General features: G+C 44.0%; 1 protein-coding gene across 1 annotated transcript in view; it reads left to right on the top strand.

The window, feature by feature from the left end:
* Positions 1-23,623, top strand: part of CHSY1 (chondroitin sulfate synthase 1) — a 70,539-nt gene extending 46,916 nt beyond the window's left edge. The window contains exon 3 of the mRNA XM_019460084.2: positions 20,589-23,623. Within this exon, the coding sequence (XP_019315629.2) occupies positions 20,589-22,181 (1,593 nt within the window). The 3' untranslated portion in view covers positions 22,182-23,623. The remainder of the gene's footprint in view (positions 1-20,588) is intronic.
* Positions 23,624-26,273: the final 2,650 nt, after the last annotated feature.

Here is a 26,273-nt window from a genome sequence, read left to right as displayed (position 1 = left end):
AGCTTGTCCATACTATTAATTTGCCCTAAATTGTAACCCGGAAAGGGACTTTCATGTTTAGCCCCCTCATTTCACAGTTAAACTGAGATTTGCTTAAGGTCAACCAGTCTGTGACACAGAGCAGGCCCTGGCTTCTCAGCGCCTCGTGGGCATCATACCGAACATTGAGTATTACAGCACGGTAGACCCTGATTTTGTTTATAGCTAGTATTCGTTCTTTGGTCAATGCCTCTCCCTTCCTCCCTCTCTGTCTCTCTCTCTCTCTTTTTTTACCTTGAAACTCGTAAAAATGAAAAAAAAGAATTTTCAAGGTAAGCTGGCTCATGAAATAACTCCAACTGGTGAAAATATGTTGTTTTACTCATCCTAGGTTGTCACCTGAGTGGTGATGATGAGTAGTTGAAATTAAAAATATTTACTCGTGCTGTAGAGTATCGGATAACAGTACAGCTTTGCCTGGCATACAGTGGGCATTCACAAGATATTTGTCGTGTGAAATGAATTGTGTGTGAAGCACTTTCTTGTACCTTATTCACAGTGATGCTTCCGAGAGCTTTTGTGACTCATTCATATCCAGTTGCTGACGCAGCTGGAAAGCTGGTCAGAAGTAGGCATAAAATGAGCACACTCTGCTGGTTCGTGGTCTTTGAGGGTTCTATTTTGAGGAGCGCTGTGTCTGTTTTTAGTTTCTTGAAACTGCCTTTTATGCACAAAACCGAAGTAGAATGAATGTATACCACAAAGTATAAGGCATGCAGAATTTGATTCATTGTGTTTTCTGCTTCTGGTGCTGTTGCTTTCAGGTTTTTAATTTAGCTTGAATCAAATGTTTGTTTTTGAACAACTCTTATAAGATTTTGACTTCGAAAGTACTTTTTTGGAATGAGTTCTGTTAGCACTGAAAAAGTAGGAACACAGAGGCGTTGACTTGCACGGGCGTGACATGGTGTGTTGGCGAGATACAGCCTGACACCGGTCAAGACAGGTGGGCGTGGGGTCAGGGAGCAGAGAGCAAGGAGACGGGACGGTGAACCACGTGGGGAGAACAGCACAGGTGGGAACAGGCGTGTTGTTTAGGCCAAGTCTGCACGTGCTGGCCCACCTCTACTCAAGGAGGCGCAGTGGTGGTGAGTGGCCCCAGATCGGGGGTCAGCGGGCTTTTTCTGTCAAGGGCCAGACAGTAAGTATTTTGGGTGTTGGTGGCACATAAGGTCTCAGTCTCGACAGAAGCAGCCAGAGACAGCTGCTAAGCAAATGCACATAGCGTGTTCCAGTAAAACTTCCAACAAGCGGCAGGCCACTTTGAGATGGTGGCCCCGGGGCCACGTTGGCCAACCTCTGCTCTGGTTGCAGACCTGAGTGTTTGGGTGTTTGACTCTGCTGTTACTCTGTTGCCTTGTCGGTTTGGCCCGTTTCTCAAAGTTCTTTTTCTGCTCTGTAAAATGGGAATAATCTAGTTGACCCTTGAACGGTGCTGGAGGTTAGGAGTGCCCTAACAGTTAGAAATCCACCTTCAGTCAGAAACCTGTGTATAACTTTTAACTCCCCCAGAACTTAACTGTTAATACCCTGTTTTTGACCAGAAGCTTTACCAGTAACAAAGTCAATTAACACATTTTGTATATATATTATGTACTGTATTCATAACAGTAAGGTAAGCTAGAAGACAGAAAATGTTAGGAAAATCATAAGGAAGAGAAAATACATTTGCAGGACTGTTCTATACTGATCGAAAAAAATCAGTGTGTCAGTAGACCTATGCTGCTCATGGGTCACCTGTACTGAAGGCTGGCATGAAATTATGTGAAATAATATGTAAAATACTACTCAGAAAATAATAGTTGTCCTGCTTTTTTTGTGAGGTGTCATTTTGCAGAGTTGGATTTAAATTGTAGTTTGTTCATCGGCCCATGTATTTAATATGTAGGCAAATTTATAACTTCTATGACTTACAAAAGGGCTAAACACTGTAACAGACACCTGAGGAATGCAGTGGAGCTGGGAGGTAGGCATTCCAGGATACTGGGACTCTGTTCCTTACGGTCATTTAGGGACCCAGGTTCTCCTTTTGCTTCCCTGCCATCGCCTGCGGCATCCTCCTCAACCGTGTGGTTACGAGGCTGAGGCTGTGGGTACAAGAGCCACAGGAGGGGACAAGAGCCTGGGGACACAGAGCCAGGCCCTGAGGAGGCACCAGCTGGAAGGGCAGCACATCGGATCCATTCACACTTGCGGGAGAGAACTCGGGTGTGTGGCCACACCTAACTAGATGGGGCAGGCGGCTGGAGCCAGGCCACCGTCTGTCCCCACGGAGGAAGGGAGGACAGATGCTGGCAGTCAGGTCACAGTCATTGCCATACAACTGAAAGCAGTCTTTACATCCTGTAGTGAATCTTTACATCCAGAGTAGCCTTTCCTCTCTGGTGGATTTGTGGATTGAGTTTCTCAGGTTGCAAGTGCAAGGCGTCTGAATATCACTTTTAGAAAAATCATGGCAGTGTACCCAGGTCAGACGTTGAAGAAATACAATTGTGTAGTACAATTTAATTTTTAACTTTTAGGTGAAAAAGCACCTAATCATGAGGTCTAAATAGGAAATATGCTTCTCCCAAGGATTTCCATTGGCAAGAATCATTGCCTGTTAGGAACTGTTTGTTTTATATGACGCTCTTATAATTTAACTCTGTATAAATGCCACCATTTGGGATGTCCATAGATACTTTGCCTAAATTTTTCTCTTCTAGAAAATCATTCTGGCTGTAATAGTAAGGGTATAAAGACCTGGGAATATTTTCAAAATATAGAATGAAACCATCAAATCAGTCCAAATGGGAAAGTTTCCCTTAAGGTGTGTTCTTTTAAATTTATATAATGTCGCTTTTAGCTTTATCCTTTCCATAACATGGAGACTGGGGATGCATTCGTGATTAAATTTGCATCTGGGGAATGTGGAAATGCCTTCCTGGTAGTTATCAAAGCTTAACCTGATGTTTAAAGAAGGAATGTAATTAATGGGCTTGCAGTCAAATTCGTCAATAATTTAAGGAAAATCTCTAATTGGATTAACACTACCTTCTTTAGGAAGAAAATAAAGTTTATGATTCTTCAGTATTTACTTAGTTATATACTTTTAAGGTAAAACAAAGAATAAAATAATTAAACGTAAACATGAATTGCTCCTTTGTATTCTAGGAGTATGCCTATAGTGCGTTGTGAACTGCTAAGCTTTCATACACCCAGTGTAACATTTTAACATGTTAGACCAATGCATTTGAAGAAACCAGGGCATTCACATTTAAATTTATTTTGACATCAATTGGACCCTAAGATAGTAACAGTGGTTATGGCCGGGTAGTAAGAATAGAATTCTTGTTTTATTTTACCTCTCTTGAGTTTTCCTGGTTTCGACCAGTGAACAGGGGTTGTATATTAAACCTCTCCCCACTTTGCAATGGCACAGTAATGTCTGACACCCGGACTTCACATCAGTATGGGACACCAGAAAATTCCTGACCAGGAGGCTTGTAAAGAAAGAGGTTTTCATTTCTTCCAGTGCAGTTCATACTTACAGGGTTTGATGAGTGATACATTGTTTATTTAGAGTATGCTTATTTCACAGACACATCTACTTTGTATATTTATAGATGATTTATGTCGACTTACTTGGGTCAAGATAATGTGCAACTAGAGGTGCCTGGGTGGCTCAGATGGTTGTGTTGGACTCTTGATCTCACCTCAGGTCTTGATCTTAAGGTCATGAGTTCAGGCCCCTCATTGGGCTCCACACTAGGCCTGGAGCCTACTTAAAAAAAAAAAAAAAAAAAAAAAAAAAAAAAAAAAAAAAAAAAAAAAGATAATGTGCACTGTCCCTTACCGCTTTTGCAAAAAAAAATTTGTACTTCTACCCTTCGTTTGACATTTGATTTATTCCTTTACGTTACCCTATAAGTTTGCTCACGTCTATGAAATGTTTGCTTTTCTTGTAGCTTATAATTTTAGTGTTTCTTTTTCTTTGGTTCAAAGGTCCTGATTTGACAAATAGCAGAATCGCTTGATTTTAGTTAGGAGTTAGTGTTGTTAACTATATCAGGAAAATAAATGTTCAGAAGTAGAATTACTACTCCAATAGAATGTACTTATAAATATATACATACTGTATAGTTTGCAGAATGTATTTGGTTTTGTTACCTTATATGTGAGTATGTACATTAGAATGAATATTTGTCAGATGTCCCCAGAGTAGGTTTGTGATTCTCCCTCTTTTCAGCATTTTATAATGAATGCATATTGTTTCATAACAATAAAAAAAGATTTAAAAATAGTAATCGTGTGATTTGAGTATTTCTACAAGGTGGCATTTTAAAAATCACATGGCTTTCAGTGTAGACAGTAAATGCTTTTTGTAAGACTACACTTCATTTGTGAAATCCTCCTTTATTTCGTTGTACTGATCTTTGTTATAACATACATGTTGTAGAATCTGATCGAAACTTTGAGCAAAGAAGTAGATGAGATCTTAGCTTTTTGTCATCCTTTTCAGAAGTGTCGTTTTGAAAATAGAAATTTGAGGGGTGCCTGGTGCCTCCGTAAGTTAAACGTCCTACTTCGGCTCAGGTCAAGATCTCATGGTGGGTTTGAGCCCCGCATCGGACTCTGCTGACAGCTCGGAGCCTGGAGCCTGCTTCGGATTCTGTGTCTCCCACTGTCTCAGCCCCTCGCCCTCTCACACTCTTTCTCTCTCTCAAAAATAAATAAACATTAAAAAAAATTAAGAAAATAGAATTTTGACTTTTCAGAGCAACCAGTGGTTATCTCCCACCCCTACCTGTCACAGCTCTCACGGTCTCGCCTTTCCCCCAGCCAACACATGTGCACACAGGGTCAGAGGTTGCTGTTTGATTTAGAAATAGAGGCAAAATTTGAAAGTCTGAGTGTGCAGGGACTTGGAGACGGTGCGTGTGCAGTGTTTCTAGCAGGAGTGGAAAGTTCTGGGTGTGACTGACGAAACACCGCTGCCTTTGGCGTGTAGAATCAAATCTCCCCTTCTCTTCCTAGCACCGGATTGTTAGTTATTTAATGGTGCAGAATATTAGATAGGAAACAAGGACTCACTCTAAGGGCAAGAATGATGGCTAGATAGTTGTATTGGCCACAGAATTCAAAGCACAGTTAAGACATTCATTCTCATCTAAAGTGCTGTAGCGAAAATGTTTCATTTCAAAATAGAGTACTTTAAAGTGTTACCCTGCTCCACTGTTTCTTGCTGAGGTACCCCTGTAAAATGTGTCCACATGAACAGGGCAAGGAAGAAGCAGGCGAGTAAATCGTTGAATTAGTTGAGATAGCGTTACCTTGAATGAACTTCTTCATTCTGTTTGCCTTCAGCCTAGAGTGCTGGAGGCCCATGTGTAAATAAATGTCAGTAATAAAACCAGTTGCCCGTTCTTATCTTTAGGAATGGCTTTCTTTTCTTTTTTTCTATGGTAAAGATCACTTCACTACTATTACCAGTAATGGCTTTACTGCTGAACACTACCACGGGGCACGGGGCGGGTGCAGCTGCTTAGTCCTTTTGAGTCACTTCCACTTTAAAAGACAGCTGGGCTGGCATTGGGAACCCACTTTGTTCTGGTGCTGGGCCAGGGCAGGGCGGTGGGCGGCTGCCCATAAGTGAGGGAGGAAGTGGGTGGAGAGAGAGAGGTGTGGAAATCCGTGCTGAATGGTTCCTCCTCCTCTGCCCCCCCCCCCACCCCAACACCCCCATTGTGGAGACTCAGTCTGTCTGCTCACCCCCATTGTGGAGACTCAGTCTGTCTGCTCACAGAGTGAAAATGATCCTACCTTTGCCTAGAGAGCGGGTTTTCTTAGAAAGTGAAGGTCCCCGTCATCTTGGTGTAGGAGATTGGTACTGTCGTCACCAGATCTTCCTTTGCCCCAGGAATGTTTGTGTTGTGTGCACATTAAATAGGGGACTTTTCGACTCTTGCTTGCTTTGATGCTTCATCTGGCCAAAATTTGGTTCCATGGAGTTTACATACTTGTTCAGAAAGTTCGGGGTAGCTTTTAAGCCTTCCTTATTGATTATACCATTAAGATACCTCCCCCCGACACTCACTCCGTTACCTAAACCCCAGACTTCTGCTTGGCCCCACTGCACACATGCACGAGCCTTGCCTTGAGCATGGAAGGGCTGGCACAGAGGGACGGGCAGGTTGGGAGGGGACTTGGCACCGTGTCTGGAGAGCTCCTGGGTGGACCTTCAGGCCGGTGTCCTGGCCACGGTTCCTGCTATTTGCCCCTAAGTGTGGCCCTTGCACAGAGTATGTGAGTCATACTTGCCGAAGAAATGAATGTTCTAGAGGGAGTACCACATATTGTCTAGTCTTTGACCCACGGTGCCTTTGGAACTCTTCCCTCCCCCTCGCTTCTGTCAGGTCACTGCTCAGATTTCCCCCTGCCACAGAGGCCTGCCCCTACCCACCACTCCCCTGTCCCCTGCCTCCCCACCCTCTGTATTTCCTCAGGGCTCCAGTCTCCTCTCTTGAGTTACCTGCCTGCCCCAGCCCTGGAGTGTGAGCTGCAGGACAGGACCTGCCTGGCCTTTGTGTGTGCCCTGTGCCCAGAGCAGTGCCTGCAGGAGAGCCCCCGTGCTGTCATGAAATAGCCCTCCGGGCAGCTGGGACAGTGGGGCACTGGGCAGCTCGAATCTCCTGATTTGAAAATGTGGATAATAATCGCACCACCTCATAGGCTTGAACGAGTGAGTGCGTGGGAAGTGCCCGTGGAGCTTCTGAGAGGTGTTGCTTATCCATGTTCTAAAATCATAAACTGTTCAACTTCCATTAGGTTATAAGGATTAAAAAAAAAAAAATCAAGTACCTCTGAAGGGTCAAAGGACACGCTTTCAGTTCAAATGTGTTGCCTAACATGTAACTAACAGAAAGGTTCTATTGATGGTTTTGGAAGTCGGGTAGGTTATTTTAGAAGTGTAGGATGATTATGTGCTCAGTACACTAAAATTCTCTGCTGTTTACCTTTTCTCCTTTGTGTCAGTGTTTATTAAGGGATTGTGGCCCCTGCCGGGCTCTGCTCTGTGCTGGAGCTGCAGAAATAGTGGGCGAGGTCTGCCTTCAAGGAACTTCAGTCTGGCGGAGCAGCTAGGGGGCCCTAAGTGAGATTTTTGAAAATTCTAGATCCATCTTTTTTTTTTTTTTTTTTTTTTGAGAGAGAGAGAGAGAGAGAGAGAGCAGGGGAGGGGCAGAGAGAGAGAAGGGAACAGAGGACCCATAGCAGGTTGAGCCCCGATGAGGGGCTCAAACTCTCAAACCGTGAGATGACGACCTGAGCCAAAGTCAGACGCTTAACTGACTGAAGCCCCCAGGTGCCCCTAGAAGATCCTCTTTCAAGGATGCTTTTCCTCTTTCATGTCTCTGAGGACAGAATCTACATGTTCAGGGGCTGTCTTCTGAGGTCCTGTTGCCGTATCTGTTGGGAGTTGGGGAAGCGGGGGCCAGGGAGGGGCAGGGGTGGGCTGAGTGTGTGTCTCGCCTTTGACTGGTCTGCCCACCGAGCCCTGGACGGTCTGCCTGGGAATGTGAGGGGCAGGGTTGGCTTGAGGACAGGGGTAGCTTTGCCTGGCACATGTGGTACGATGTGGCTTCTCTTTCCTAAAGTGTCACCTCTTCCGTTGGGTAAGGTGCTTGTCTGTCATTGTGATGTTGAAATATCGCCTGGAGCCACTTACAGTGTTAAGTGATTAATCTTTTTTGTCCTCATTTGTAAAGTAGGAGAAGTAACATCCACCCATTCATTTATTCAGCCAGTGCTTATTGCGCAACTGCTTGTGCTAGGCACCTAGAGCAAAAGTAGGTTTTGCCCTTAAGGGGTTTAAAATTGTAAGGATTAAAATGAGTGTGTGCGTGTGGGGGGAGGAAGGGAGGGAAGGAGGTACACTAATGAGATGTTCAAATACTCACAAAAAAAAAAAAGTCTCTTCTTTTTATATAGGGCTTTCTATTTTGCTGTCTTCAAAGACCAAAAAATCTTAACTCATTGTGAATTGTTAATCGCGTGGATTTTGTTTCCACATATCTCTTTCCACAAGGATCTGAATCCTAGAGTATTTTATATATTCCTCTAAAGGGTTTGTTTTGCTTAGAGCAGGGAGTAGACTAATGAGTGGAAGGGAAGAACAAAAGAATTGATTATAAATAACAAGTCAGAGAAAACGGATTGACTATCTTCTCCTGGAATCTACTTTTATTAACATAAAACATTAACATAAAACATAATTTGAGGATTTTTTTTTCCTACTAGGTTGCCTGTGAGTTTTTATTTTTTTTATTTTTTTTTATTTATGTTTTTAACGTTTATTTATTTTTGAGACAGAGAGAGACAGAGCATGAACGGGGGAGGGGCAGAGAGAGAGGGAGGCACAGAATCGGAAGCAGGCTCCAGGCTCTGAGCCATCAGCCCAGAGCCCCACGCGGGGCTCGAACTCGCAGACCGCGAGATCGTGACCTGAGCTGAAGTCGGACACTTAACCGACTGAGCCACCTAGGCGCCCCAAGTTTTTAAAAAATTAAGTCACTATTTTTTAGAGCAGTTGAGGTTTAAAGGGAAGTTGAGCAGGCTATAGTGTTCCCATATACCCGTCTCTCCCCCAACCCCGCGATCACATCATCAGCACCCCCACAGAATGGTACATTTGTTACAGTCGGTGGGCCTGCACTGACACATCATAATCACCCAGTCCCTAGTTTACATTAGAGTTCCCTCTCGATGTTGTGCATTCTCTCACCATTGTAGTATTATACTGAGTAGTGTCACTTCCCTAAAAATCCTCTGTGCACCCCCTCTCCCCTAACTCTTGGCAACCACTGATCCTTATATTGTATCCATGGTTTTGCCTTTTCCAGGATGTCCTATAGTTGGAATTGTACAGTATGTAGTGGCCTTTTCAGATTGGCTTCTTTCACTTAATGATACACGTTAGAGGTTCCTCTGTGTCTTTTCGTGGCTTGATAGCTCATTTCTTTTTATTGCTGAATAATTTTCCGTTGTCTGGATGTACCACAGTTTATTCATTCACCTGCTTGAAGGACACACTGGTTGACTACAGGTTTGGGAATTTATGACTAAAGCTGCTACACCTGTGTGCAGCTTTTTGTGTGGACGTAAGTTTTCGATTCAGTTGGTTAAATACCAAGGAATGTAATTGCTAGATCTAACAGTTAAGGGTACGTTTAATTTTGTAAGAAACTGCCAAATGTCTTTAGAGGCTGTGCCATTTTGTGTTCCCACTATCCATGAACGAGAGATCCTATATTTTTTTATTTTTTATTTTTTTAAGTTTTATTTATTTATTTTGAGAGAGACAAAGACAGCATGAGCAGGGGAGGGGGGTGGAGAGTGAGGGAGAGAGAGAATTCTAAGAGGGTCCGCATCGTCAGCACAGAGCCTAATGTGGGGCTCAAACTCACGAAACCATGAGATCATGACCTGAGCCAAAACCTGAGCCACCGAGACGCCCCATGAGAGGGTCTGTTGATCCATATGCTTGCCAAGCAGTTGATGTTACCAGTATTTTGGATTTTGTCCATTTTAATAGGTCTGTGGTGGTATCTCATTTTATTTTGCATTTCTCTAATGTCATACGATGTTAAACATCTTTTCACATGCTTATTGGTCATCTGCATATCTTCTTTGGGGAGTTTTGAAAGTTCTTTGTGTATTTTGGACACTTGTCCTTTATCAGATATGTTTTTTGCAAACATTTTCTCCCAGCCTCTGGATTTTCTTCTCATTCTTTTGACATTGTCTTTTGCAGAGAAGTTTTTTAATTTTGATGAAGTCTGGCTCCTCAGTTATTCCTCTCATGGATCACCTTTGGTGCTGTATTAAAACGTCGTCTCCATACCCAGGGTTCTCTGTGTTGCCTCCTGTTATCTCCAAAGACTTTTATAGTTTTGTGTTTTTACATTCAGGTCTGTGGTCTGTCTTGAGTTAATTTCTGTGAAGGGTGTAAAATCGATGTCCAGATTGATTTTTGTTTGTTTGTTTTTTCTTGTGAGTGTTCAGTTGCTCTGGCAACATTTGCTGAAAAGACTATCTTTGCTTCAGCTTATATTGCCTTTGCTCCTTTGTTGGTTGCCTATGTTTAGAAAATGTTTATTTGTATCACTTCTCTAGAAATCTGATACTATAGAATTTAAGAGCTCCCCCCTTCCCCCGGAAACACTCCCTTTCCTTCCCCTTTCCCTGTTTCTTAAAGACAACTGTAGGAACTCAACCCTTTGTAATTGCAGAGTGAGAGCCCCTTCTCAGATTTACATGGGGTTAATTGCAGGATTATTAAGCCTGGGAGTCCCTATGCAGACTCCCTCACCACCGTGTGACAGAAATACTGACTTGAATGTGTGAAACAAAGCCATGATATCTACCATCAGGTTCTCAAGCAGAAGCTGTACTTTCAAAAGGCTGGAGTGAACAGGAATTGGGCTGTGCTCTTGCTCCCCCTCCACTGGCCTTGCTGCCCTCCTCTGGTGGCCTCGTCTTGTGACTGCAACTCCACTGGGTTGTCCTAACTCATTAGACTTTCATCATTAAAAAAAAAATTTTTTTAATCTTTATTTTTGAGAGAGAGAGAGAGAGAGAGAGTGTGAGTTCATACCTGAGCCGAAGTCAGATGCTTAACCGACTGTGCCACCCAGGTGCTCCTGGACCTTCATCATTCAAAGCCTGCTTGGATCTTTAGGTGTGTGTGTGTGTGTGTAAGATATTACTTGATAAATGTGGCAAGTTAAAATGGTTTAAAATGTCTTTATTTAGAATGAGATTCCACAACAAATCAGGAATCTTGACTTCAAAAAATCCTAGAAGGAAATGAACTTGTATGCCACATTTGGCCCACAGGTTCATTTGGGCTCATATTTCTCTGTCTCTCATTCTAAAATTTGAATTGGTGGCTAACATTTAAAAATTAGGAAACTTTATGGGCACCTAAGTGGCTCAGTTGGTTGAGCATCCGGCTTCAGCTCCAGTCATGATCTCACATTTCGTGAGTTTGAGTCTCATGTCAGGCTCTGTGCTGACAGCTCAGAGCCTGGAGCCTGCTTCGGATTCTGTCTCTCTCTCTCTGCCTCTCCCCTACTCACACTCTTTCTCTCTCTCTTTCAAAAATAAATAAACATAAAAAAATAAAAAGTAGGAAACTTATACAAAAATAGCCATATTTCTAGCTTTTCTGTAAAAAAAATCAGATCTGAACCCACTGGGCCTGTGTTCCTATGTGTCCCTGTCCTCCAACTTCCCTAACCTGGTGCACTTCCCCAATATTGCCCCGTAAGATTGTTTTTAGTTTTATTTCTGTTTTTGTTTGTTTTTTGGCGATCCCTTAGGCTATAGCTTAAGTTGCTTTTCCTATGGTTATTTGCTCCAGGGTGAGAGCTGTATGTGGCCACATACGGACTAGGGTTAGGAAGGAGCACTGTGAGGGGACGCATATGTGGTGGCCAGCTGGTGGCCAACGGTGACTGGACCCAGGCACCTGCTGTGAGTCAGGCTTTAGAGAAACACCTATACAGAGGGAGAGCCCTTCGTACACTTCCCTTAAGAGCAGGCTGAGGGCCCAGGTGGTAGTGCTGCCCACTGTGTGCTTTATCTTTGTGTGCAAGCTTATCTTTTCTTTGTACTTGACCTTTTAGATTTTCCCTGCCTCGTAGGGTGCCTTTAATGTGTTCAGTAAGTATTTGGTGCCACATTTGCGCAAGACTTTGTTCTTTTGAAGATAATTGTGCGTACATTCATTCTTCATAATGCTGCCACATTTGCTTCTTTATCTATGGTGGGCGCTGGGGGGGGGGGGGGTGGGGAAAGGCAGTGCCCGGAAAGCTTAATTGACTCCCACAAGGTCAAACGTTAGTAAAGAGCAGAGATGGAAGTTTAGATAGTTTTCTGACTGCAGATAAGGGCGTTCTCTTTCCACTGCCGCTGTTGACTATTCAAACCACGAAATGTTCACCCGCAGACTCTATTGATTTCAGTGTGATCACTTTGCTTATTGTTTTATGTAGAAGTATTACCTTACTACCAACAGTTTTCATAATAGTTTGCCAAGCTGAGTTCTCAGGTCTTTAGAACTGCGTCAGACTTCTCAAAAAGGTATTTAGATTTCAGATTTTGGCACTAATGGATCAAGACACAAACATACAGCTCTTATTATTTTTCTTTCTTTCTTTTTTTTTTTTTTTTACCACTAGAGGCCCAGCATAATTCCCATGAAAAAATTTGCTTTTTTAAATGAACTCTTTAAAATACAAAGCACCTAATCCTTGAACTTACTAATTGAATGCAAATTGGCAAAGCCTATACAAACGCATTAGGAGAGAGACCTAATAGGGGCATGTGGAGTGACCATATGTCCCGAGAGCCACGGACAGGCCAGTTTACGCCAGTGATCTTGGCCTAATTTATTAACAGATTTTCTCTTTCATCTCTAAAGGTCCTGCTTCAGCCAGTAAATTCTCTGGAAAAACCCTACCTATAGGTATATGAGAATGTTAATTTAAATATATAAAACTGTGAGATGATTTTGAAACTATTACCAGTTATGATCTCCTGACATTTAGGCAACCCATATTTTCTTTGAAACATTTTTCAGCAGAAAAGGATAAGAAAAATTCTCTGCAAAGAATTGAAATGCTGCATAAATCAGAATGAAGAAATATCCATCGATCTGGAGCAGTGATAGTCTGTTGATGCAGCTGAAATACATATTTAATGATGGACACTAATGTAAACAGCTAATGGGGAGAACCGTGACTTAATGAGAATGTTGGCCTTCCTTGCAGAGGATGCCAAGGACATTTGCTAATGAAGACTGTAGCAGTCGGTATTTGTTAACTGAAGATTAGATGTGGGTAGTTGATGGGTGTTCCCAGCTGGGCTAGAAGTTCCTGGGAATAGCGTGACCTTGATATTTGTTAGCCCCTCTCAGATTTACCATAGAATGAGTCACAGTTCTGAAACATCTCACAGTACAGGAGATGGCTTTTCCGGAGTCCAAGGTTATGGGGACACTTTTTAGAACAAAGCTTAAGAGCTGTATTATGGACACTGGAAATTAAACCATCAGTGGTGCTGTATGTGTTTTAAAAAGGCTTTCTTCCACGTTTTTTATGCAAGAAATGACCTTGTGATTATAAAAGAAACCTGTATGCACAGATTTGTGTTTTCTCCTGCAGTACTTTTTAACTTCCCATTATGTAATATTCTTGGAAGGAATGTGCCAAGTGACAGATTATTGAACTATACTACATAATAATGAAGTTTTCTTAAAATTTAAATTTGAATGCTTTGTAACAAACAAACTACATATTTGTTGCCGCATGGAATTACTACAATGACCTGTTATGAATCTCCTATCCTTAACTATTTTTATAGCAGAATTGGAGGTTTGCAGGGCCCCTGGATGGCTCAGTCAGTTAAGCCTCTGACTCTTGATTTCGGCTCATGGCATGATCTCATGGTTGTAAGACTGAGTCCCATGTTGGGCTTTGCGCTGAGCGTGGAGACTGCTTAAGATTCTCTGTCTCTTTAACACTGCCCCTTCCCCGTACCCCCATCCCCCCCCAAATAAATAAGTAAGTAAGTAACCGTTAAAAAAAAAGAATTGGAGGTTTGCTTTTATAAGACGGAAGCAGTTAACTGGGATGTAGTGGTATCTTTTAATGCTCCAAACAGTTTGACTCAGTGAAGGTAGAATCTTGTAACGTTCTAATGCTGTATCTTCAACCATATCAGGATGGATGGGTAGAACATCACAGCATGACTTTAGAATCCTATGTGATTGGTTATGAAACTAGCACGTAGATCCCATCTTAGAATTCTTCACACTGAAGGAACCTTTAGTACGATACAGACATTCTATAAACGAGAGAACTTTGAGACCCAACAAATTCAAGTGACTCCTCCAAGGTCTTACAGCTCACTAGTAGCATAAAAGCGATAAATGTCTCCATATAGTCTTACTTCTGAATGTTTATTTTAAATTGTTACATTCTGAACTTTCTCACAGAGAAATAGTAGTTTATTTCTATTACCACTAAATTGCTAAACACTTACTTTAGTCACGTAATTATACCTCTTAAAGGTAGAGGACTTCATTCCTGTTGAATCTAGGCAATTGCCTGGAGTCCAGAAATTAAATGGCACCTGCCTCTTATCTGCTTAGTGGGGAACATTGTAGTGAACAGCATGTTAGCCATAATTTGAGGAAAAGAGGGACAATGCATAATAGAAGGTACAGATGTTCACCTTAATGATCCAACTGTTCCTCATTCCAGTGCCCCAGAGCAAAATGGCTTGATTTCATCTCACCCGCAGCATTCTTAAATGCAACCAGGCATCTTTAAAGGCAAAACCCAAATGACAGCAGGAAACTAGGAACTAGTGAAGATAAAAACAAAGATAATTTGAGGAGAACTTCGCAAGGGATCCCCAGAGCAAAAGCAAATGCCTAAAATACTACAAAGGCAGACAGGAGATCCAAAAGCACTAAGATCACTTGATGTGAACAGGTGGAAAAGGTGACGGGGTAAAAGTGGAAGGGGATAGATGGAGGGGGGTGGTGTTGCACACTCACAACCTTTTTCCTTACCTTTCCTCCGAAGCCATTTTGTAATAAGGCTTTGTATAGAAGTTGATGGCATTTGTTAAATGTGCTGAATGAACAAAAGGTGCCACTAGAAGCCGATTTGGGCAGGGTCTTAGTATCAGCATCAGTACCCTTCAGTGGAGGTGCATGGCCTCACCTGTAGACATTCTGTCTGCTCACCTGTAAAGTACTTATGTCCACATTTGCTCTTTTAGACAAGGAGCTATTTATTTAGATTTTTCTTAGGATCATAGCAGGTGTCTTTTCCATCCAGTCTGTCAGGTGGGTGGCTTCTTTGTCTAAATGTTTATTTTGTAGTAATATTAGTGTACTAAGTAAATCCTTTGGGGGTGATACAGGAGGGGAGAGCACGAGCTAGTCTGGGCATAGACTTGGCCTCATTTGTAACAGAATAAGTGCTGTTCCCCCGAACACACACGCTCACGCCATCTCTGTCTTGCAAAAGATTTCTTCATTTAAAAAAAAAAAAAAAAAGAAAAGAAAAAAGGATATAACATAACGTTCCTTTCATTTAGATTTTTAGAGGTTAGTCAGAAGATACCTACAACTTTCCTCTAAGTTCACATTCTCAGTCTGTAATCATTCCTGGGGATTTTAAGGCTTCCATAAGCCCGTTAGTCAAATGTCAAGAATTAATTTTCTTTGTGTTTATGCCTTTAGCACACATGCTCTGTTTTGGGTGAAGCTTGCCGAGACGTCCGACACTATGAAAGTCATAGCCTCAGACGGCCTCTAAAAGATGTTGAGAAATGTAGTCCTGAAAGTGTTCGGGGATGTGATGTCCTGGTGAGCCTGTAAGAAGCAGCAGTCATGTGCAGCAGACCATGCACTGCACAGAGGACTCCCTTTGGAGATCACTCTCCATGCATAGGGTTTTGATAGCCAAGAATAAAATGTGTAGTCATGGACTCAGTTTTCTAGGGAGTAAAGGACAAATAACAACTACATCCTTTGTCTGGAAGGGTACTTATTTTTCCTCAAAATACACTGCTGATTTTTACATTCCAAAATATATTCTAGCCAGAGTGACCTCAGGCTTATCCCTCATCGTTAGTTACTGAGGATCTCATGTCTGTCAGCCTTCGTCATCTGTGTTCTTCTGCATTAAATCATGCCACAGTATCTTGATACCTGCTGTGCGTAAAGACTTTCCTGTTTATCATAAATTCACCAAATAACTGCTGAGCGTCTTGTGTCCGGCATGAGCCAGACTCTGGAGATGTAGTGAATGTCTGGATACCAGTTCCCCCAGTCTGCTCTAGAACTCTTTGTCTCAAGTCTGTCCTGGCTGCCAGAGCAAAAACACTGTCAACTGGGTGGTTTAAACAGCAGAAATGTATTTCTCACAGTTCTGGAGGCTGGAGGTCTGAGATGAAGGTATCTGCATGGTCAGGTTCTGGTGACGATCGTCTCCCTGGTTTACAGACCTGCTTTCTTGTGTACCGTCTTGGTGGGGACTGAGTGCTCTGGTCCCTTCACCCCCTTATACAGGCCTTCATCCCACCGCAGGGGCCTCACCCTCATGACTTCATCTAAACTCAGTCACCTTCCAGAGGCGCCACCTCCAGATAACCTCACGTTGAGAGCACTTCAGCGTGTCAGTTGGGGTGAATTGGGAGTCCGCAGACATCCAGTCCGTTGCACTCTTCTTATGGGGCTTACCTGCACTGACTTTCTGGGGCTGTCTTTGCTTTCTTCTCTGTTGTACCTTTTGTTTCCAGGATCCTATGTGATCATCTTTCTAGATGTATTCCTTCACTCTAGAAGGGCACATCCTTTCATAGCTGGGATGGAATGAGTACGAGGTAAAACCGTCCTTGAATGTCTGAAAATCTCTCTTCTACCCTCCTACTCGATGGGTCGTTTGGTTGGGAAGAGAATTCTCCATTGAGAATAACTTTCACTCCCCCCCTGCTTTTAACAAGGCATTGGTCTTTCTCTTCCAGTCAGGACAGAGCACTCTAGTTTCTGGTTAATTTATACATGGCCCTTTTCCTCCTCTTTGGAAGTTTTTCAGATTGCTTTATCTGTGGTGTTCCGAGTTTGTACTCTTAGTACTAGGTAGTTGGGGTTTAATTCAGCAACTGTGTCTTTAATTCTGAGCCCATTTTCTGTATTGTTACTCTCTCCCTCATGTGCTTTTCTCTTTTTGGAATGAATACTTTTCTGTTTCCTGGTTTTGTTTTCATCTCTCTTTTCTGGGATGTCCTTCAGCTTTATCCTCAAACTCTCCTTTTTTTCTTTGGCTATTTTATGTTTATTTTCAAGAGCGTTTTTGGTTTTTTTGATTTTTGTTTTTTTACAGTATTCAGTTTTTGTTGCACGAGTGCTTTGTCTTCTGTGTTAATGTGCTACAGGTTTGTTTTTTGTTTCCGTTGTTTTCTCTTCTGTTCACTGCATTGTTTCTCTTTTGGCAATCTTTTGTTTCTGTGTTCTGTCTCCATCTTTCCTGTTGGAACCCTCCTTCGGCTGCCTGATGGTCCCTGGCTGTTGATGATCAAGGAAGACTCAGGCATTGAAGAAGCTAACTGAAAGCCCTGTAGGCAAGATTCCTTAAACTAGTGTCATAGCTGTAGTGATCTGGCCTTGGGCGATCCCTTTTGCAGGAGGACTCCAGATAATCAATGGGAATGTTTAATTGATGCAGAAAAGACTCTTCCAGTCTCCTACTGGGAATGGAGAGTGGAGGGTGAGTGCTCTGAGACCCAGTTGAGGAAAGGGCTGGGAGCCCTGCTCTTTAGATGTTCATTTCCCTCCAGCTATCAGCCTTGCTTTCATCCCTGCCCAGCTGTTCAGTGAACTAAGTCCTAGAGGAGTGAGGGAAGGAGCCTATAGACAGATCTCTTCTGGAACAACTACTGTAAATGATGACCGTGTTAAGAAACCTCCAATACTTGCTCCTCGTGCATCCTGATTCTGTTACAGTTGGTGGGCAGTCCTACATGAATTTGGGCAACACCCCCATCATCTAAATGGCAGAGTAACCTGGAGCATGTCTTTGAAGATGCTGGACATCTGCCAGCGCTCTCCTCCCTCCATGTGCCTATGGTTTCGCTGAGTCCAGCACTGGGCCTCACCCCTGCCTTTCACAGCACCTTTCCTGGGGTTCTGAAGGGCACATTGGCTTACTGTTTAGAGCAGGCTGTTAGCTGCCATCTTCCTTGGCTCCCTTTTCATGTCCTCAGCATTTGGGGGCATCTCTTCCCTACTGTGTTTCCTCTCCCATTCTCTTGGTCCTTGTGGGTTTATTCCTTTCTTACTTCTTTCTTCTCTTTGAAGAGATAATTTGGAAAGAATCATATGGGTTCTAGGACTTCATTTTTAGCCATAAGCCTCTGATTTGTATTTTAAGACCATTTTTGCTACTGTGTCAAAATGGCCCTGAGGGAAGGAGAACAGAATTCTGCAGGGAGCCCCATTGGGAAGCCCTGAGGAGGCATAGTCCAGCCTGGAGAGAGAAGAGAAGGCCTGAGACCCCGGGGAGGTGGGCTGGGCACTAGCTGTCTGCAGGGGGCAAGGGCCGGAGGGGGGAGGAACACCACCGGCTTCAGGCTCTTCTGACCTAATTTTGGAAAGCAGCTTGTATGGTTCATTGTGTTTATATTCTTGCAAATGGAGAGACCTTTAAAACAAGCCATGGTTCTTCATGCCCACTGTTAAAAATTTTAAATGGACAAAATGAAAATACTATGTCATCATAACAAATACATATAAATTATTACATAGCCTTCCGTCTCTCATACAGTAGTTGTTTTACTAGTCCGCAGGCATGGAGCCCTGGGCCATTGCTGATTCCTTTGCCGTGGTGGTGGGGGCACTGCTGTGTCCTTTCCGGAGCTCCCCCACACCCAGGTGGCATCCTCAGGGGAGGGGGGAGGGGGCAGGACTCAGATAACTGGAGGAAGGGCCTCTGGGCTGCTGTTGGGGCCCGCAGGGGTAAGGGGAGTCCAGGCGCCCTGCTTTCCCTAAGCACATCCCGGACTGCAGCCTTGCTTCTGGCCGTTTGAGTCCAGCATTAGAGTTTTGCTCTCCCGCATTGCCTGGTAAATGACAGAAGACGTGTGTAAAGTCGCACATCAGTGAGTGCCTGTGTTGTATGCTATCCCCTGGGAGCAGAAACTACGAGGGGCCCTGCAGGCCGGTCAGGGAGCACCCTGCGTGTGCCCAGCGCCTCCTGGCACACCACAACGGCGGGGATGCTCTCCCAGGTTCGGGATGCTCTGCCTGCCTTCTAGCTTCTTTGACACCTGACTGCTTTTTCTAATTAATTTAGAATTTGGGAACTACCTCAGTGGCTGATCCCATGCACCCAGGTCACATGTTGATCACAGACCTTGTGGGAAGAAAGTTGGAAACAGGGCACTTCCGAGATGTTGTCTTATTCCAGGCTAAGTCCTGCTCTGCGAATGGACCTCACAGGCGTCCAGGAGAGCAAAGGGCCGAGTTTGAGAAGGTCAGCATTTGCCAGACTCGTGGCTCCCTGAGAATTGAGTGAGGGAGTGAATGTGGGTGGAGGCCTTGCTCAGAACCTGGCCTGTATTCTTTGCCCCCTCTTCCTCTCTGTCTTTCTGTCTCTGTTTCTATCTCTCTCACCATTCTGTGGAAGTATTTCCCCTTTTTTTCTTTCTTATTGGCTTTATTTATTGGTAGTTTGTAGTATCATATCGAAGAAGAAAACTGGATGTAAAAATGCTAACCCATATATTTTACTGTTACATTGATTGCCATGTCTTAGAAAAAAAAAAAAAAAAGACTTTCCAAAGGCACATAAACTGCTTGGTTCACATACATATCACCCTATCAAGCGTTAGTATTTAGCAATATGAACAAAACCCCAAAATGACCCACAAATGAAACAGGACTAATTTATCACATACCAACTTCAATATTATTGAATGGTTTTTGCAGATTTTTATTCTTCGTTCCAGAAGGCTTTGTAGATACTCATCATCTCACCGCTCGGATGTTCAGGGGAATTAAGTATACTCTCTATCTGACTTAAGGAACATGCCGCATTTGGGCTGATGGACCTCAAACCTTTGTCCCCCCTGCTCCCCCCAAGCCAGTGTCCCAGGACAGGGGACGAGTTGGTGGAATAATGGGCCCGTTTGGGTTGCCTGCCTTTTAGCTGGACATTCTGAGCCCGCCGTGTGCTGCCCTGTGCCAGTGCTGGAGCCCCGGTGCTGAGTGAGCAGACCCTCTCCTGCCTGCACAGAGGCTGTGGGGAGGTGCACTTGACACTAGGAACAAGCAAGTCAAAGTGCTCACTTCCAGTGACCTTGCAGAACCTTGGCTTCGCCTGCAGCATGCCCTTCCAGATGGCAGGTCTCCTCCCCTTTCCTTGTCTTCAGCTCCCTGGAAGCAGTGTTAGTCCTGCGTCAGGTCCCGCTCCTGGAGTTTTTCTCTTTACACCATCCTGTGTAGGGGTAGCTGTAGGGTCTGTTCTTCCAGCTGGGCAGCAGCTCTCACTGGGGGCCAGTCTGCAGGAGGGGGGACCTCGGCTCTTGGGTCCCTTACATGGGCTTGGTGGGGACCCAGGGTGACATTCTCTTGCAGGTATGCTGACTGTGATCTGAAGATTACACCTTTTCTATAGGAAAACTTTCTTAAAATTGTTTTCTATAGGAAAACAATTCTTAAAATTGCCTTCAGAATTATATTGGCCAACTCTGGTTATTGATGAAGGCGTATTTCTTGATGCAGTTCATATTTCTTACTCATTTCATCCCATCGGACTGCTGGAGATTGGGCTTTACCTAAGGCTTCTGGTATGCTTTGGTGGCTCATTTGGAAAGATTTCAAATATTTAGATTTTTTTGAAGACTTTGCAGGTGTGTAAGGAAATGCGAGACTAGAGGGACAGAGTCACGTGATACTAACCTAGCCATCTTTTTTTTTTTTTCCTTAACAGATGCAGCAGCTTTTTTATGAGAATTACGAACAGAACAAAAAGGGGTACATTAGAGATCTCCATAATAGTAAAATTCACCGAGCCATCACCCTGCACCCCAACAAAAACCCACCCTACCAGTACCGGCTCCACAGCTACATGCTCAGCCGCAAGATAGCCGAGCTTCGCCACCGCACCATCCAGCTCCACCGAGAGATCGTCCTGATGGGCAGATACAGCAACACAGAGATTCACAAAGAAGACCTCCAGCTGGGAATCCCACCTTCCTTCATGAGGTTTCAGCCCCGCCAGCGAGAGGAGATCCTGGAGTGGGAGTTTCTGACTGGGAAATACTTGTATTCTGCAGCTGAGGGCCAGCCGCCTCGGAGAGGGATGGACTCCGCTCAGAGGGAGGCCCTGGATGACATTGTCATGCAGGTCATGGAGATGATCAACGCCAATGCCAAGACCAGAGGACGCATTATTGACTTCAAGGAGATACAGTATGGCTACCGCCGGGTGAACCCCATGTATGGGGCCGAATACATCCTGGACCTGCTCCTTCTGTACAAAAAGCACAAAGGGAAAAAAATGACTGTTCCCGTCCGGCGACATGCATATTTACAGCAGACCTTCAGCAAGATCCAGTTTGTGGAGCACGAGGAACTGGATGCAAAGGAATTGGCCAACAAAATCAATCAGGAATCCGGATCCTTGTCCTTTCTCTCAAATTCCCTGAAGAAACTTGTTCCCTTTCAGCTCCCTGGATCAAAGAACGAGCACAAAGAACCCAAAGAGAAAAAGATAAATATATTGATTCCATTGTCTGGGCGTTTCGACATGTTTGTGAGATTCATGGGAAACTTCGAGAAGACGTGTCTCATTCCCAATCAGAACGTCAAGCTCGTGGTTCTGCTTTTCAATTCTGACTCGAACCCTGACAAGGCCAAACAAGTTGAACTCATGAGAGATTATCGCATTAAGTACCCTAAAGCTGACATGCAGATTTTGCCTGTGTCTGGAGAGTTTTCAAGAGCTCTGGCCCTTGAAGTAGGGTCTTCCCAGTTCAGTAACGAGTCTCTGCTCTTTTTCTGTGACGTTGACCTCGTGTTTACTACAGAATTCCTTCAACGATGTCGAGCAAATACAGTTCTGGGCCAACAGATATATTTTCCAATCATCTTTAGCCAGTACGATCCAAAGATTGTTTATAGTGGGAAAGTTCCCAGTGATAACCATTTTGCCTTCACTCAGAAAACTGGCTTCTGGAGAAACTATGGGTTTGGCATTACTTGCATTTACAAGGGAGATCTTGTCCGAGTAGGCGGCTTTGATGTTTCCATCCAGGGCTGGGGGCTCGAGGATGTGGACCTTTTCAACAAGGTTGTCCAGGCAGGTTTGAAGACATTTAGGAGCCAAGAAGTGGGAGTAGTCCACGTCCACCATCCTGTCTTTTGTGATCCCAATCTCGATCCCAAACAGTACAAAATGTGCTTGGGGTCCAAAGCATCCACATATGGGTCCACACAGCAGCTGGCTGAAATGTGGCTGGAAAAAAACGACCCAAGTTACAGTAAAAACAGCAATAACAGTGGCTCAGTGAGGACAGCCTAAGGTCCAGCTTTGCTGGAAGAGACGTTTTTAATTATCTAATTTATTTTTCAAAAATTTTTTGTATGATCCGTTTTCGAAGTCCATACAAGGATATATTTTACACATGATTTTCTTACAAAGGACTCCTTAATGATTGAGCTTTTTGAACAAAAATGTGATCATGTTTGCCTTTGAGCACATTTTCTTGCTGAACGTCATGTAGCAGGCCCGCTTGATAATGACTTGAAATGTACCTGATGGACAGAACTTTCTTGTCGTGTTTCGTTGTGTTTTATGCGTTTCTTTTCAGACCCCTTTGCTGTGGTCCTATGGTAGAAAACATGAACGTTCCTGCAAAGTATTAATGTAACAGAACACTGTAACTCTGGTACATGTTTTGTTGTAACTGGTAACGTTGCACAGATTCGACCTTTTGTCTTTTTTTTTCAATGGCGATTTTTTTTTTTTAAAGCCATTTCATGTTCTAATTGTAAAATAAGGAAATGTGATAATAAGCTGTATCATCATTGTCGGGAGAGCTTTCCAAAGTTGATTCTTTCCCCCAACTTGTGCTCATTGTGGTCACGGAGTTGTTTTAAAAGCAAGGGGAGAAAGGCACAGTAAGATGAATGGCTGTCGTCGTAATTCGTGTGGCTTAATGGACCTGGCATTAAATTCCAAGAAGGATTTGGTTTTTTGTTTTTTTTTTTTCTCCTCATCTTTAAAGGGTACACTATTAATATTTGGAATGGCAAAGAAGAATTATTGTAATAAATCTAATGTACACAAGCTAAAACAGAAACAAAAACCCGCCCTAATGAAAGCATTGGGGGAAAATGTATTTTGGTTTTGTTCATCCTGTCTGTGTTACATTGGTGGAGTTGGCTGTTTCAATCTTTAATTACTGTTTTGTTTTATTCTTTGTATCTGAAATACCTTTAATTTATTTAATATCCATTGTTTAGAGCTCGGCCATTTCTCAAGTACCTGTTAGGCTATTAGTATTTATGTGTATCAGGAGTGTGTTTTAGTGTTATTTTATTTGCAGTAAACTGATCTCCAAAGATTTCCTTTTGAAAATGCTTTTCCCTCCTCAATTTTTACATTCCTTACTGTTTTACTAAATATTAAGTGTTCTTTGACAATTTTGGTGCTCACATGTTTTGGGGACAAAAGTGAAATCTGTCATTACACCAGAAAGTTCGTTTGTTTTAAAAACTCACAGATCAAATGTGCCTTAATAAATTTTCTTTTTCATTTAGATTTCAAACAGTAATAGACTTGCCATTTTAATACACATCGTTGGAGATCTGCTTATTTGTAAATAGTCTGTTGCTCATTCGGGAAAATAAACCAGTCAACAGTATTTTTCTATTGTACTTTTCAGGACCATTTTGTCTCATTACTCCTGTTTTAGCTAAAGAATTGTATAACATTTGGAGAGTAAAAAACTGAAACACTGATTTATAAAGTTTTTCAAGTTATTTCAGGGGGAATATTTATGTAGAATGCAGTTTGGGAGTGAAATGAAACTTTCAAGCGCCTCTTCCTCTCCCCCGCACCCCCCTCCAGTGAACCTGTCCTTTGTTCCTCTTCAGCTTGTCCATTCTCTGTTCTCTAGAACAAGGGTCTTCAAACCCACTCCATGCCCCATCTGGCTTCCTGGTACGGATGCACCTTCCTGGCCCCATATTGGACTGACTGCGCCCATTGGAATCTGCATTTTAACCAGTGCCCACGTGCTATTGTGTGCACGAACATTCTCGGGGTTTTAGGCTAGATCTTAACTACAGGATAAATTGTGTATGGTTGCTCTATAATCCAAGAATCAAAAAAAGTTTAGATCTTTGATGCCAAGGGAGCAAGCTTTGTGGATGCCAGTTCCAGTCCGGGACAGGTACTTACCGTGTAATGACAGTTAAGACCCAGTATAATAACATTGTGCTCTCGGGAGGGATTGCTGCCATTCAGCCTAATTGTCATTTACTTTGTGGGGATGTTTAGTTTTCCTTTGGAAAAAAAGCACAGATGTTTTTATTCTTCAGTAAGGAAGAGCACAGTATGCGTCCTGATGACAAAGTTAAGTTCTCCATCATACTAGCTAACTAGAGGGATTTAGGACAGGGTATGAGCAGTTTCCTTCTCAAGCTTGAATGTCCATCCAGTGTCTTGGTGACGCTTTGTTCAAGTTCACCGTTTCCTTCCTCCTCCCACTCGTGCTCGTCTATTCCACTTCCTGATGTCCCTGTGGATGTTTACGGAGGTGCTGCCCTCCCTTCCTCGAGATTCAGTCTTTAGGAATGCTGCTGGACCCCTTCCTTCTGGTTCCCTCTTTGGTGGTGCCACGCCCAGACTCTGTGCTCACTGGCCTCCTGGTTCACTCTCCTCCTGGCCTCTCCTCGTGTGTCCCGCCAGGATCCCTCTTCTCAATCAGCAGCTTTAGTGTCTTCCTGCCTAGGAGAAGACTCTGTGAGCCCCCTCCTTAGGAGTCTCCAGCCAAACTGGGCTCTAAGTTTGTGGGGTCATCAGTCTCTTTCCTGCTCTGGCCTCTGTCTGGAGCTCTCTGCACACCACTCCGCTGGCCACCCGGACTCATTCTCCAGGAGCCAACTGAAACTCTCGCCCTGACCACTCTGGGTTCATCCCGGACCCTTCCAGCATAGATGTGACACAGCTGGACTTCATTCCATGGTCATGTGATAATGTCTCCCTCACTCCAGCCCCTCGAGTGCATCTGGATCTCTTCCCAGCGGTACCCTGGCACGTTGAGCCCTCTTGTCTGTGTCCTACGCTGTCCCCAGCCTTGCTGTTAGTGCATGGTGCCCCGTCTGTATGCGTTCCTCCCAGTGGAATGTCCAGCTGGCCTGCCTGCCTGTCACTGCATTGGCTGTGACCTTGTGGCCCATCCATACCCATCCATGACCTGGAAGTAATTGCTTCTTCCCTTAAACCTCTGAAGGCCTTCTAGTTGAGATATGCTTTGTTTCATTGTTACTTTATTTATACTTAGTATGCGTTGCTTTATTTTAAATATAGAGAAGTATTGAAATGGCCCATAACCCCACAAACCAGATAGCCCTTGTTAACAGTATCTAGAAATGAAGAATACGTGGAGATGGTTGGAAGGGGGAAGAGATCACAATGCTGCACAAAGGGGGGAAATAGAGCCTTCCTCCTCCTCTAACCGTCCTGCCCTGAGGTCCCTCCCACAAAGAACCACCGGCTTTGTGTGTCCTGGTGGGGAATGGGCGGTGCGAAACGTGTGTGAACTAGATTGGTAGCATTTGAAACAATTCATTTACACAAATGAGAACCACATGCTTGCTTGGGCACCTGGGCCTGTGTGAGCCTCTTCTTGCCGCACGACAGAGGTGGACCTGGTCCGCTCGTGACTGGTGGACATATTTCTGGAGGGCAGGGCGGGACCGGTGGGCTTTTGGGCGTTGTGGGGACATGTGTGGGAGCCCTGTCCGGAGTGGGAGTGGGAGAGTCTTGTCTTGTGGGGCAGACGCTCATGGCACCTCACCTCTGGAAGGTGGGATTGCTTTCCCAGTCCTGCTATTCTGGGCCAACATGAGGCCATAGTATGCATGTGGACCATAGCATTCCAGGACTTTGGTGTTTGGAGACAGGGCCACGTGTCACAAACTATAGGTCACACGACTCCGTCCCTCTTGGCTGCAGAGTGACAGCTGGGAGTGAAGGGGATGCATTCCCTTTCACAGGGTGCTGAGGGGAGAAGGGGCAGGTGCTGCTGGTGCACTCACAGCTGGGGGGACACAAAAGTAGCCCTGACCTTTCCCTAGTCTCCCCAAACTCCCAACAACCCAGCGGGATCAAGCTCTTGATCTCTGTGGGCCAATACTGTGCTCCCTTCCTGCCCAGCCTTTTGACACATCCCATTCACAAAGCTCGCCCAGCCTCACCCCCAATTCAGCAGGCGTGTGCTTCCTCCGCTGCTCAGACAGTAGGTGCAGGGATGCGGCTAACGCACATCTTCACTCCCAGCAGGCTAGAGACGCTTACCATTGTCATGTGCGATTGAGCAAAATGACAGTCACATTTTGCCTCAATCCTATGCCCTTGAAGGGTCACGTGGAGGAGGACGACAGT

Source organism: Panthera pardus, unplaced genomic scaffold (genome assembly GCF_024362965.1).
Source record: "Panthera pardus isolate Hobbes unplaced genomic scaffold, ASM2436296v1 HiC_scaffold_24, whole genome shotgun sequence".
Lineage (NCBI taxonomy): Eukaryota > Metazoa > Chordata > Mammalia > Carnivora > Felidae > Panthera > Panthera pardus.
The sequence above is the reverse complement of the archived record's forward strand: the minus strand, read 5'-3'. Positions and strand labels throughout refer to the sequence as shown.